The following is a 12,770-nucleotide window of genomic DNA, read 5'->3' on the forward strand; positions in this document are numbered from 1 at the left end:
GACCCCTTTAAACCCTATACTTTGCACTCATTGTTGGCTTGTATGTGTTCATGTTATGTACGGACATTTAACTTTATGGGCTAAAACATGTGCTGGTCAAGATGTAGCAGAATGTTTACTGCTGAATATTAGTAAAACATTTTTTTCTGCATTAGGTTTCATACAACATACTGCTCTAGTGTTTGTGCTACTCTGCTGCTCTTTAGTGGGCAAATCAAATATCACAATTTTTTTTTCTTTTTGTATCCAATAAAGGGTTGTTTTGGAATGTTGCATTTAGCATAGTTTTGGTTGATGATCTGGAGATGATCAAGAACATGATGAGTCCTGAGAAAGTGCACACATGCCGACAAAGCATTTTTCAGATTTTTTCAACTTAATGATCTAAACTATTTTAACTGCATTCTTTTTATAGATCAGACAGGAGAAGCAAATGTACCTTCAGCAAATGTGCCAATGGCATCTGGTGAGAGTTGAATTCAATATATTTCACAACCTTTTAAATCACACTGCCATTTCTTTTTATTTTATTTTAAACGCATTTCAAGAAAAAATAAAATAAATCAGTGTAGTGACATATGGGTCGCTTCTTCCTAGATCAACCTTTTTTCATTCACTTCATGTATCAAGTATCTGATCTGTACGGGTACAGATATCTGATATTTTATCATATTTATGTCTTTCACCCTTAGTATATACCATTGGACCTCATTCAGGAAATGACATTCATCTTACACCAGCAGAAGGTAAAGACATAAACATGAATAATGTGTACAGAGTTCAAGTACTATACTGTAAAAACGTTCTTCTCTGCTGCAGGTTATAGCCCACCTCAGGACCCGATGGTCATGTCAGTCCCAGACAGACCTCTGGGCTGTCCACCAGGTTTGGAGTACCTGGCCCAGGTGAATAACAATACTCTCAGAAATGAACATTTACATTCACTGTAGAGAAAAAGAATCATCGTTCATATATATGAACCTTTCTCTAGAATCTACAGTAGGAATGAAAACCATGAAGAATTTAATGGTTCCGATTCAGTTCTTATAAACAATACCAGTTCCTTACAATTTTTTTAAATACTTGTAATAACATCTATTATCTTTCAAGAATAGTAAACCAGACATATGTGTATATGTGTGTAAAAAAATATATATATATAATTTAAACTGCATGTAATTGGGCCTCTAAAATAAAAAATAAAATAAAACTGCATGTGTCTTTAGCTCTGCTTCTCTTTGCCTGGGTGAATGTGGTTTTTGACATAAGTGTACTTATGGACATCTTATAAGTACAGATGGACAAATAATGCACTCTATGCCTATTTTCATGTCAGTTCTACAATGCTGCTTATCACAGGTTGACCAGCTTCTAGTTCATCAGAAAATTGAATTAATGGAAGGTAATGTTTGACCACTGATTGCACTAAAAATAATTTTCTAAACCCCTGTCACTTGAGTGACTACAAATGCTCTCTTTGTCTTACAGTTCTCACGGGATGGGAGACCAATAATCAATATGTTGTGAAAAATAGTTTAGGACAGCAGGTGTTTTTTGCTGCTGAGGAGAGCAATTTTTGTACTCGCATGATGTGTGGACCACTGCGTTCGTTCCTGCTTCATATCCAGGATAACATGGGACAGGAAGTGATGACTTTATCCCGCCCGCTCAAATGCAGTAGTTGTTGCTTTCCTTGCTGTCTGCAAGAGGTACAGTACAACACGACCACTTCAGCATTCATACTGTTTCATGCATATTAGCCCAATGTTTTGCATCCTGCTTTGCATTCCATCATACCTGCAATCAATAAAAACAATAAGTGTTAATAAATATTTGAAAAATATCTATGTTGCTGTCTTAACATGTAGTACTACCTCATATATTTTAGCTGGAGGTCCAGAGCCCCCCGGGGAGCCCTATTGGTTATGTAATACAAAGCTGGCATCCTTTCTTCCCGAAATTCACCATCCAGAATGAGAGAAAAGAGCCTGTTCTGAAGATTGTGGGGCCATTCTGTGACTGCAAATGTTGTTCTGATGTTAATTTTGAGGTATCGCGCATACATTATACCATAAATTATGTTCAAAAAATAATACTGTAACAATATAATATAATACAAATGGTTTGGAAATATAAAGCCAATTAAAAATAAAACATGGAATATATAATATAATATAATATAATATAATATAATATAATATAATATTCAGCAAGGATGCATAAAATTGATCAAAAGTGACAGTAAAGACATTTACAATGTTGATTTCAAATAAATACTGTATACATAATTTTGCATACATCAAATAATAATCTCATTTACAGAAAAATCATAATTTTTTTTATATAATAGTATACATCTTTATATACAATATAGACTACCATTTCACCAAGGCTGCATTTATTTTAATTTATTCTTGTGATGTAAAGCTTAATTTTCAGCATCATTACTCCATTACTCCAGTCTTCACATGATCCTTCAGAAATCACTTTAATATGCTGTTATATATATATTGGTATAACAGTATGTATGTGTATATATATATACATACATACATACATACATACATATATATATATATATATATATTGGTATAACAGTTTCCACAAAAATGTTAAGCAGCATAACTGTTTTCCTGAGGACCAAAACAGCATATTAAAGTGATTTCTGAAGGATCATGTGAAGACTGGAGTAATGGAGTAATGATGCTGAAAATTAAGCTTTACATCACAAGAATAAATTAAAATAAATGCAGCCTTGGTGAAATGGTAGTCTATATTGTATATAAAGATGTATACTATTATATAAAAAAAATTATGATTTTTCTGTAAATGAGATTATTTTGTGAATGTCATATTTTGTGCTTGCAGAATTAAGTTTAACTGATTTTTAAATTAAATTCTACACCATTTAAAGTGTTTAACTGATCATCAATCCAACAGTCACATGTTTATTTGATACCAGGTGATGTCACTGGATGAATCATCAGTGATTGGTCGGATTAGTAAACAGTGGTCAGGATTTGAAGCAGAAGCGTTTACTGATGCAGACAACTTTGGCTTACAGTTTCCAGTGGATTTGGATGTGAAAATAAAAGCAGTAATATTAGGAGCCTGCTTTCTTATTGTAAGTAATATATATATATATATATATATATATATATTATTATTATTATTATTATTATTATTATTATTATTATTATTATTATTATTATTTATTAGCTTTTCTATCAAGAATTTTAAGAACCTGTCCATAATAACATAATTTCTAATTACATTAGTTTACTTTTGTCTTTTTTTCATTTTGAATTTACAGGATTTCATGTATTTTGAGCACACTCAAAAACAAGAATGAAACCACCCTGGAGCCTTGTTCCCCATTTGATTAAATTATGTTTGTTTGTTTGTTTGTTTTTATACAAATGCTGTACAATTTTCTCTTTAAAGTTTGGGTCATAGAAATGTTTTTCTTCATTACAACATCCACTTATCTCACCTAATAATTCTTCCAGTTTCATAACAGAAGTATAAACTCTTTCATACACATTTCTTCTTGTCACTCCACCCCTCTTTATTATTATTATTATTTAATAAAGAAAGATGTGTCACCATAAACCTGCTGCACTGTAAAATAAATAAATAAATAAATAAAAATTCAGACCTCTCCAACTCAAAATTTTCTATTGATTGATCACATCAAAATTTTTCAATTGGCCAAATTGAATTTGTGTGAATTGAATTTCATAAATGTAATTAGGCCAACTGATAAATTAAGATGTGACAAGTGACTAGAAAATACTGAGTTGGAGAGGTTTTTATTTTTTTACAGTGTGTCAATATAATGTCTGCATCTAGTGCGTGTCAAAATTTAACTAATCCATAAAATGTTGATTTAATGATTCACAATAACCATGAATCTAAACAGCAAGATGAAATGTTTAAAGAATTCAACATTAATTCGTATTTAGAAAATTCTTCAACTGTTCCATTCTGTTTTTAGATTTACTATAGTTCATGACATTATTGTGTGTCCTGTGCATTTCTGAAGGTCTCTATCAGTGTGCTATTTTAAGTCACACATTCCCTTCTGCTCGACCCCCAGCCTTTCTTATACATACAAGGGCACAAGTTAGTTTTACAACATATGTATAACAAGAGATACATGTGAAAGAGCTGCTATGTGTGTACTGCAAACTGGATTCGAGTGAAAGTACGTATGATGTTACATTGCAAGTTTTTGTTTGTTATTGTGTTTCTGTGAATGTAATTTGATGCATTTGTGTGTGTGTTTTTTTTTTTTTGGCATACATTAACATGTTTGTCATAAATGAATAACTTAACCTTTGTGTTTATACTTTTGACTGAAAATATATTTTTTAAGCATCAAATTCAGGCTATGAATGTAAGTGTGTGTGTGTGTGTGTGTGTGTGTGTGTGTATTATATATATATGTATTATTAACCATGATTAATCATTTGACAACACTAACATAATATATATGATTTGTTTCTGGTAAACCACTATGGTTTTCTTGAATTAATATCTAATTAATATTGTGTGTGTTTTTGTGTGATAACTGTTAGAGATAAATACGTTTTTAAAAGATCAAACCTTTTTAAAATAAAGAGTTTTATGTAAATACCAGGCAATACTTAAGGGGTAAAAAGCCATCATTTCTGTATTTTTAAAGTATAAACCTTTGCCTCAACTTTGTATTCCACTGTGTGTTGTTTTAATAAGCTGTTTCCTGTTAATTATGGGTGGATTGTGAGATTGGACGTGAAGGCTGATCTAATTTCTAAACATGAAAAAAGTGAGTGAAGCATTGAATAGAAAAAAAAAATGGCTAAGAAATGTATTGAAAGGGTTTTTGAAAAATTACAAGCAGAAACTTTCAATAGCATACACCTGAAAGTAAAAAGTAGTATGGAAACGTTATCAATTTCCATTCACAAATAACTGTCTATATCCATGGAGACACTTCCGTCTAAAAGCCAGACGAGGGATTCGAAGTTACTTACTGAACCGGCCGTCATCACAGAAAAAAAAAAAAAATCTATTTATATATATATTAAAATTAGGAGATGAACCCCCACTGCCTCAGTCTCTTTGGTTTTTTTTTTTGTGTAATGGGTGTGGGCAGAAGCAGATTGTTTCCCGGAAAGGAAACACACGTATAGTGTTTGAGGCAGATAAAGGGCGAAGAGAAAACAGCTCTGTGTTACTGTCGCCCACTAAAATAATAATATATAAAAAAGAAATGTAAGTAAAGGACTACAACGCAATATCTACGGCATCAGTATCCACAGCACTTCAGTTTTAACAAGTAACAGGTGAGTTTTTAGCATATTAAATTAATGAAGCATACACTAAAAACGTTTTGTCAGTTAACCTGTAACGTCAAAACTAAGACGGAATAAATAGGTTGAAGTTATACATAAACGAAGTAGCATAGCAATCAGCTAGAAATAGACCTTTAAAGTAACAACTGCATGTTTACGTTACAGTATTTCTAAACCTCTGGATTAACCGAATTATCAGGTTATGAAGGATTATGTCTAGGCAGGCTATCCATTTATACATAATATTTCTTCACTATAACTGTATTTCGTCTGAAAACTGAAAACCTCGTTGTGGAAAGTAGTATGTAATAATCTATTATTTATTGGTTTGTTTGGACATCATTAATAATTTGTATTATTATCGAAAATGTTCACGGAGTAATCCAGTAATTCATTATCTAAATAACTGACTGATTGTTTATTTGGTAATATTTGATCTCCTTAAATGTCTTCAAAATATGTTAAATTAATAGGCTATAAAAGTATGAATTAACTTTTTTTTTTTCTTTGAATTTTTTTTCATGAATGCATTATGGTGTTCTGGTTGCTTAAGTACAAAAGCTGTAGTTTACATCAGTTGTTACAATTATAAACACCTTATAATAACTAATGTTACAAACATCTTGTATTCGAGTGGATTATCCTAAAATGTGTTTTGGAAGATTACATGTTATTTGCATTCTGTAATTGCAGTCCAACTTCCCGGTTATTTCCTGGTAAATTCCCAGGTGTTCCCAACCTGAATATTGTGTATTAATGCCATCCTGTTTGTATTGAGTATTCACTGGTTATGAAAATATTGGGTTGCTGAAATTCCATTCCCTACAAAGCATGGAAAAAAACATATAGGAAAGTATTTGCTTAACCTGCTTTTCTGGTTTGCATGTTTGCAGACCATCATTTGCAGCCTTCCCTAATGGCAACAAATAATGGTGAGTGTGTCAAAATCTTATCATCAGCAACCTGATCCTGACAGAACTCTGTTAAATTGCTGTTATACAGTTTGTAACTCAAAGAAACACTCTGGCTTTAACAGTAAGAACAATGTCAAATTTATGTTCTTTGATACTCTTTAAACCAGGTTACCCAACTGAACTCCAACCACAGAAACATGCTATTAATCCCACCCCTCCTTATAACCAGGGACAAGGCATACCAGGCCAAGGTAAGGGAATTTGAAATTTTCACAATCCTCACTTTTCTAGATCCTCCTGCGTCATTTTCTTCCCTTTGAAAGGTCAAATGCCTGTGATGCCAGTTCCACAAAGACCTGCTGGCTGCCCACCAGGACTGGAGTACCTGACCCAGGTAGAGCTTCACTGCTGGATATGAACAGCTCTGTATGCCACTGTAGGTGGTGATAGAACAAAAAAAAAAAAAATGTTGCAAGATGAGATAGTTTATTCTCAGGAAATGGTGACTTGGGTTGCGTTGAATTTCTGGGCTTTGAAATGCCACAACAAATGTCCCAGTTCTTGGAAATACTTTGGAAACACTTTAAAAATGATTAGCATGCCATACAAAGTCGTAAAGATGTTTTTAAACATTTATTTCCTTTTTCCAACACAGATTGATCAACTTCTTGTACAGCAGAAAGTTGAGCTGGCTGAAGGTAACGGTGTGATGTTAGTTTTGCATGTGTTGAGATTAAAGGGACACTCCAGCCCAAAATGAAAAATTGTCATTAATCACTTTAGTGCTGCAACGACGCATCGACGTCATCGATTACGTCGACTACAAAAATACGTCGACGTGCGTGAAATGCGTCGACGCGTCACACTGTTTGTTTACATCTCACGTAATGGCATACTGGGAATGGAGAAAGTTGCATTCTATCAAAAAAGAGACCACTGTTATCAAAAGTAGGGGAATACTTTAAACGGAGGACAAATAAAATGGCCCTTTGTTCCCTTTGCAAAACTGATATGGTGTACCACGGCAGCACAACTGCGATGCGCGAGCACCTCAGAGGAAAACATCTTGGCGCTCTCCGGTGTCGGTTTAACTGATTACCGTGTGATCTGGTGACCAACTTCCTGGTTCAGGTCTGATATTCTTGCGCTTGTGGCATTCTGAAAAGTTTAGATGTTTTTAACTCGATGCGTTGTGGACGCGCCTGGGAAAAACGAGGGCATCGCACCGCGTGCGCGTCGCGACCGCGTCGCTTCCATTATGAGCGCGCGCCTACATTGGATATAACAAACTTGAGCATGCAAAAGACATGTGAACGGCCCCTTAAAAGACAGCTAGCTGCGAGACAACAGTCACAAACCACCGAGCTACCCCGAATCAGCTCCAGATCTCTGGAAACCATGCTAAACCATAGCAGAACCATGACTACATTTTATGGTTTGTGATGCTAAAGAACATTTCATGACGTCTTAGACAACTGTAAATTTATGGCTACTGTGGTTTAATTATAAACGCTATCATAAACTCATATTTACCATAGTAAAATAATTTTCTTTGCCTCTTTATTATTTTATACTGTAAAAACTTCAACCACATTGGTTGAAAATGAATAAAGGTTGAAATATTATATTAGAAGTTGTACTTATATTTTTTTCTAAAGTTATCCAAAGGATACATTAGCTAATTAAAAAAAGAACATTAGATTAATTATTTATTGTAATAAAAATAATCGTTAGATTAGTCGACTAATCGAAAAAATAATCGTTAGATTAGTCGACAGAAAAAATAATCGTTAGTTGCAGCTCTAAATCATTTACCCCTATGTCGTTCCAAACCTGTAAAAACTTTGTTTGTCTTCAGAACACAATTTAAGTTATTTTGGATGAAAACCAGGAGGCTCGTGACTGTGCCATTGATGGACAAGTAAATTGCACTGTCAAGGTCCAGAAAAGACATATTCAAAATAGTCCATCTGCCATCAGTGGTTCAAACTGAATTTTATGAAGTGACGAAAATACCTTTTGTACACAAAGAAAAAAAAAATAACAACTTTATTCAACATTTCGTCTCCTCTGTGTCTCTCCGCATCACCATAGCGCCATTTCGGAGAATATCTGCTGAACTCAAACTATTCTGTGTCATACTTTTATGGACCTTGACATTGCAATTTACTTGTCAGTCAATGGGACAGTCACAAGCTTCCTGGTTTTCATCCTTTTCATCCTAATGGGTAGAGAGACGGACTTGCAATCGAAAGGTTGTGAGTTCGAGTCTCAGGCCGGCAGGAATTGTGGGTAGGGGGAGTGCATGTACTGTTCTCTCTCCACCTTCAATACCACGACTTAGGTGCTCTTGAGCAAGGCATCGAACCACCAACTGCTCCCCGGGCGCCGCAGCATAAGTGGCTGCCCACTGCTCCGGGTGTGTGTTCACAGTGTGTGTGTGTGTGCGCACTTTGGATGATTTAAAAGCAGAGCACGAATTCCGAGTATGGGTCACCATACTTGGTTGTATGTCATGTCACTTCACTTCGTCACTTCAATTTCATTTTGGGGTGGAGTAACCCTTTATAAGGCTATTATCTCAATATAACAGAAATCAACTGACCCCCTTGGTTACTTCTACCCAATTATATATACATTTTTAGGGGATTTTTTGTTAAACATATATGTGATAGAATAGTTATGTTCCATTTATTACCTGTTTATCACTTTTTGAGCACTTTTTGAAAATTAAATTGGTAAATCTTAAATACTTCAGAGCAAAGACTTAAGTTGGGTCTAAAAATAAAATAAAATAACATTGATAATAATAAATAAATAAATGTTATTATTTTATTAGAAAGGTTTATTATTTTGAAATTGCAAAAACACAATTTTAAACGTGATATATGACATTTTGCAAAACATGTTTTACTCTAAAGTTATGTGAAAATCAAACTGTAAATCTAAAGTTGTGTTCCAAATTTTGAGGCTGATATCTCAAATAAGTTCTTTGGGGAAAATTTGGAATTTGGAATTTGGGAAATATTTCCACTAGATGGAATTCACATCCCATTCATTTCTAATCCGGTCATTTTGGACCTTTTTGAATCATGTCCATGAATTTCATAACAAATGCCAAAACCTTTAACAAGTCTGTACAATACAAATGAAGTAAAAAGTTATTAAAAAAAATAATAATTCGGCCACAATATTTTACCTTGTTTTGGTGTAACTTGTTAAACCACCCAAACACACTTCCATAGAGTTAGAAAACAGCAAGAGCTTGTCAGTTAATATGGTAGTTGGTAACAGTTGCCAGGCAGGATTGAAACCAGTAACCAAGGTGGGGCTTACTGATGGCTCAGTTAAAGCAATGCACAAAACTTGACAAAAACATGGATCTTACTTTTATTTTTTTGTTTCATTTTGTCGTATCAAAGTTATATTGGGCTGGGAGACCAACAATAAGTACACAGTGAAGAACACTATGGGGCAACAGGTGTTCTTTGTGGCTGAGGAAAACAACTGCTGTAACAGACAGTTCTGTGGACCACTGCGGTCATTCGTCCTCCATGTTCAGGATAACATGGGACAGGAAGTGATGACACTCACTCGTCCTCTGAAGTGTGGAAGCTGCTGTTTTCCCTGTTGCCTGCAAGAGGTAATACAGATTTTGGTTCATAAAGTTACATTCTGTGTCGTAATTGTGTTGGATTTACAGCGTAAACGCAACAGCTAAACTCAAATCACTGCTCATTCCTCTCAGCTTGAAATCCAGTCTCCACCAGGCAACCCGATTGGATATGTGATCCAGAATTGGCATCCTTTCCTTCCCAAGTATACCATACAGAATGAGAAGAAAGAAGCAGTTCTGAAGATTTCGGGGCCGTTCTGTTCATGCAGATGTTGCGCTGATGTGAACTTTGATGTATGAAACATACAAGACAGAAATATTGATAATAGTTTGATAATTTGACCTGGTCTTTAATCTTAGTCATAAAAGTATAAAACCATCTGATCCTTTTACATACCACTAAACATTTTTCATGATGATAGTTATTTTTTTTTGCATCTAAACAGGTTTTGTCCGTGGACGAATCAACAAAGGTGGGCAGAATCGCTAAACAATGGACCGGTATGGTGAGGGAAGCTTTCACGGATGCAGACAATTTTGGAATATCCTTTCCTATCGATCTGGACGTGAAGATCAAAGCTACTCTTTTCGGAGCGTGTTTCCTCATAGTAAGCAAAAATAAGTTATTACGTCAACATGTTACTGGTTGGACCAGTTTGTATCGGTTTAATCTTGCTCTGTAAGCTTTGCGTGTTTCAGCATAGTGAATAATCTACTGTTATTCTTCTCTTGCAGGACTTCATGTTCTTTGAACACAATAAATAACTTCATTTTCTGGATGTCATGTAAGTTCAGTAATATTGCATTATGGATACTTTAAAATGTCCACAACATGATTTTTCAACACATCATTGTTAGTAACATCTAATCATTGTTTTTTGTCATTGTATTTCAGGTTGAATTTTGAACTTTTTAACTCCTCCTCGACTCTCAGAATCTTAACCATTGTTTCAAATGTGGATCACTCCGTTAAATATTATGGACAAGTTATATTATACATGCTACAATGTACATTACATTACAGAGTATATTCCTTCACTACTGTCCTTGAGCCACCACTAGGTGACAGCAATTCCCTTTACAATAATATTGAGATACTCTCCTGTATCAACAAAGTATACTTTGCCAAAAGAATTAACTGCAAACTATTACACTTATTATTATTATCATTATTATAAAATACAATATAAACAATCTTGAAACAAGCAAAATGTTAATGGCTTGATTTTGCTGCATTTCGTTATAATAAATACTAGAATAAAAAGGTATATATCAACATCTGCTTTTAGTGTTTGCAGTCATTCTTACAAATGTGTCATAAAATTATAATTGCTTACAGGTATAAAGGTAATGCATATTATATTCAAACATTTCTCACTGTAAAATGAAGTTGACAATAAATAAAACAGTACAATTATTCAGATGATTCTAAACAACGTTCACAGTTTCATTTAGCACCTTTGTTCTTTATTCCCAAAGTGCTCCTCAACTCCTCATTATGCCTTCTTGGAATTAGATAATGAGAAACACTTTAACTTTTTTACCTTTGCTTTCTCGTTATTCAAGTTTTCGTGTTGCTCAGCAGCAACACCTCATTTACAGTCCTTAAGAAAACTGTTTGCTTTTTCCTCAGAAGGAAACTTTCGAAATGATGCTCGAAGGAAGCCCTTAATCTTATCCAGAGTCATTTCAGAGAAGGAAATAAATTTTTATCTCTAAACCTTTTTACTAAAATTAAGATTTTCAGAGTTGCAATAAATAACAGCTAGGTTTTGAAAGAAAAAATTAGAAGGACCCCACAAAATTCTCCTTTTACTTCTAGAACTCTGTTCATTATAGTGCATTGCATTTTTATTCTACTATCTATGCAGTGTATATATATATATATATATATATATATATATATATATATATATATGTGTGTGTGTGTGTGTGTGTGTGTGTGTGTGTGTGTGTGTGTGTGTGTTAAGCAGTTTGCTAATTTTCTGCATGCAAAAAGGTATAAATATGTGTCGTTTAGGTACTATTATACATTCCAGGCAGAATTATGCATCTATACAGTCTCTAGGGATAAAAAAGGTACAAAAGTGTAGCTTTTGAAGAGGCACTGCCTCATTCAGAGCTTTGTACTTTTTTACCCCACATGTTCCAAAATGTCAAGTATACAACCAAAGCACACTATGTGGGACAACATTTCGTCTTTTCATTTCCAGTGTGAAAAATGAATCTGAAAAAAAAAAAAAATTCAACCATGATATTTATTTCTTAGATGATAACTGGACGGCACTGAAGTCATGTGAAAACAGTATAGCATACTGCTGGGTGAAACGTATGCCATTGCATAATGTGTGCTGTATCACATACTATTATTCGATCAAAGGCAGACACACTGAGAGAGCTGAAATCCACTGACAGTAAAGTCAGCTAAATGCTTTATTCCTGTCTGCCCGCATTACTCGAAACCTTTTGAAGACCGAAGCATGTCATCCTAAACTTTCCACTCTACACTATTAAAAAACATCGGCAGTTGCAGTGCACACTGTGCAGTATGCAGCAAGCTATTATTCTGTTCTGAATATCTGAATATCAACGGAATGTCAAAGCTTTTGCATTGCACTTAGACCTGAAGAACTGTTCAGCAGTGATGAAGTTTGTCTTTGTAAAAACGAATACAATTTAATAACACTCCATTTTAACAGTTTTCATTTTTGGGCTCCTGTCATTCATATTTACATTTTAAACCCTTTTCATCAAACCACGAGGCTCTAATTTATTATTTATTGAAGCCTCTGTGACTTATATCTAGCAACCTGACATTATCTGTCATATTTGGAACTTCATATGTGACATTATTTGCCAGATTTGTGACTTTATATCTCACATTGTTACTTAATTTGTTGC

General features: G+C 34.1%; 2 protein-coding genes across 2 annotated transcripts; both read left to right on the forward strand.

Moving 5' to 3' along the window:
- The first annotated feature begins 684 nt into the window (after positions 1–684).
- LOC113046431 (phospholipid scramblase 1) lies at positions 685–3,352 on the forward strand. Its single transcript, XM_026207286.1, has 6 exons — positions 685–905; positions 1,360–1,402; positions 1,489–1,709; positions 1,889–2,050; positions 2,963–3,124; positions 3,314–3,352. The coding sequence occupies exons 1-6, from the start codon at positions 768–770 to the stop codon at positions 3,350–3,352; spliced, it is 765 nt and encodes a 254-aa protein (XP_026063071.1). The 5' UTR covers positions 685–767.
- A 3,016-nt stretch (positions 3,353–6,368) lies between these two features.
- LOC113046432 (phospholipid scramblase 1-like) lies at positions 6,369–10,656 on the forward strand. Its single transcript, XM_026207287.1, has 7 exons — positions 6,369–6,504; positions 6,577–6,647; positions 6,909–6,951; positions 9,676–9,896; positions 10,002–10,163; positions 10,316–10,477; positions 10,605–10,656. Exons 1-7 carry the CDS (start codon positions 6,384–6,386, stop codon positions 10,632–10,634), a joined length of 810 nt encoding a protein of 269 aa, XP_026063072.1. The 5' UTR covers positions 6,369–6,383; the 3' UTR covers positions 10,635–10,656.
- The last annotated feature ends 2,114 nt before the right edge of the window (positions 10,657–12,770 follow it).

This window comes from Carassius auratus, chromosome 27, assembly GCF_003368295.1.
Source record: "Carassius auratus strain Wakin chromosome 27, ASM336829v1, whole genome shotgun sequence".
Classification (NCBI taxonomy): Eukaryota; Metazoa; Chordata; class Actinopteri; order Cypriniformes; family Cyprinidae; genus Carassius; species Carassius auratus.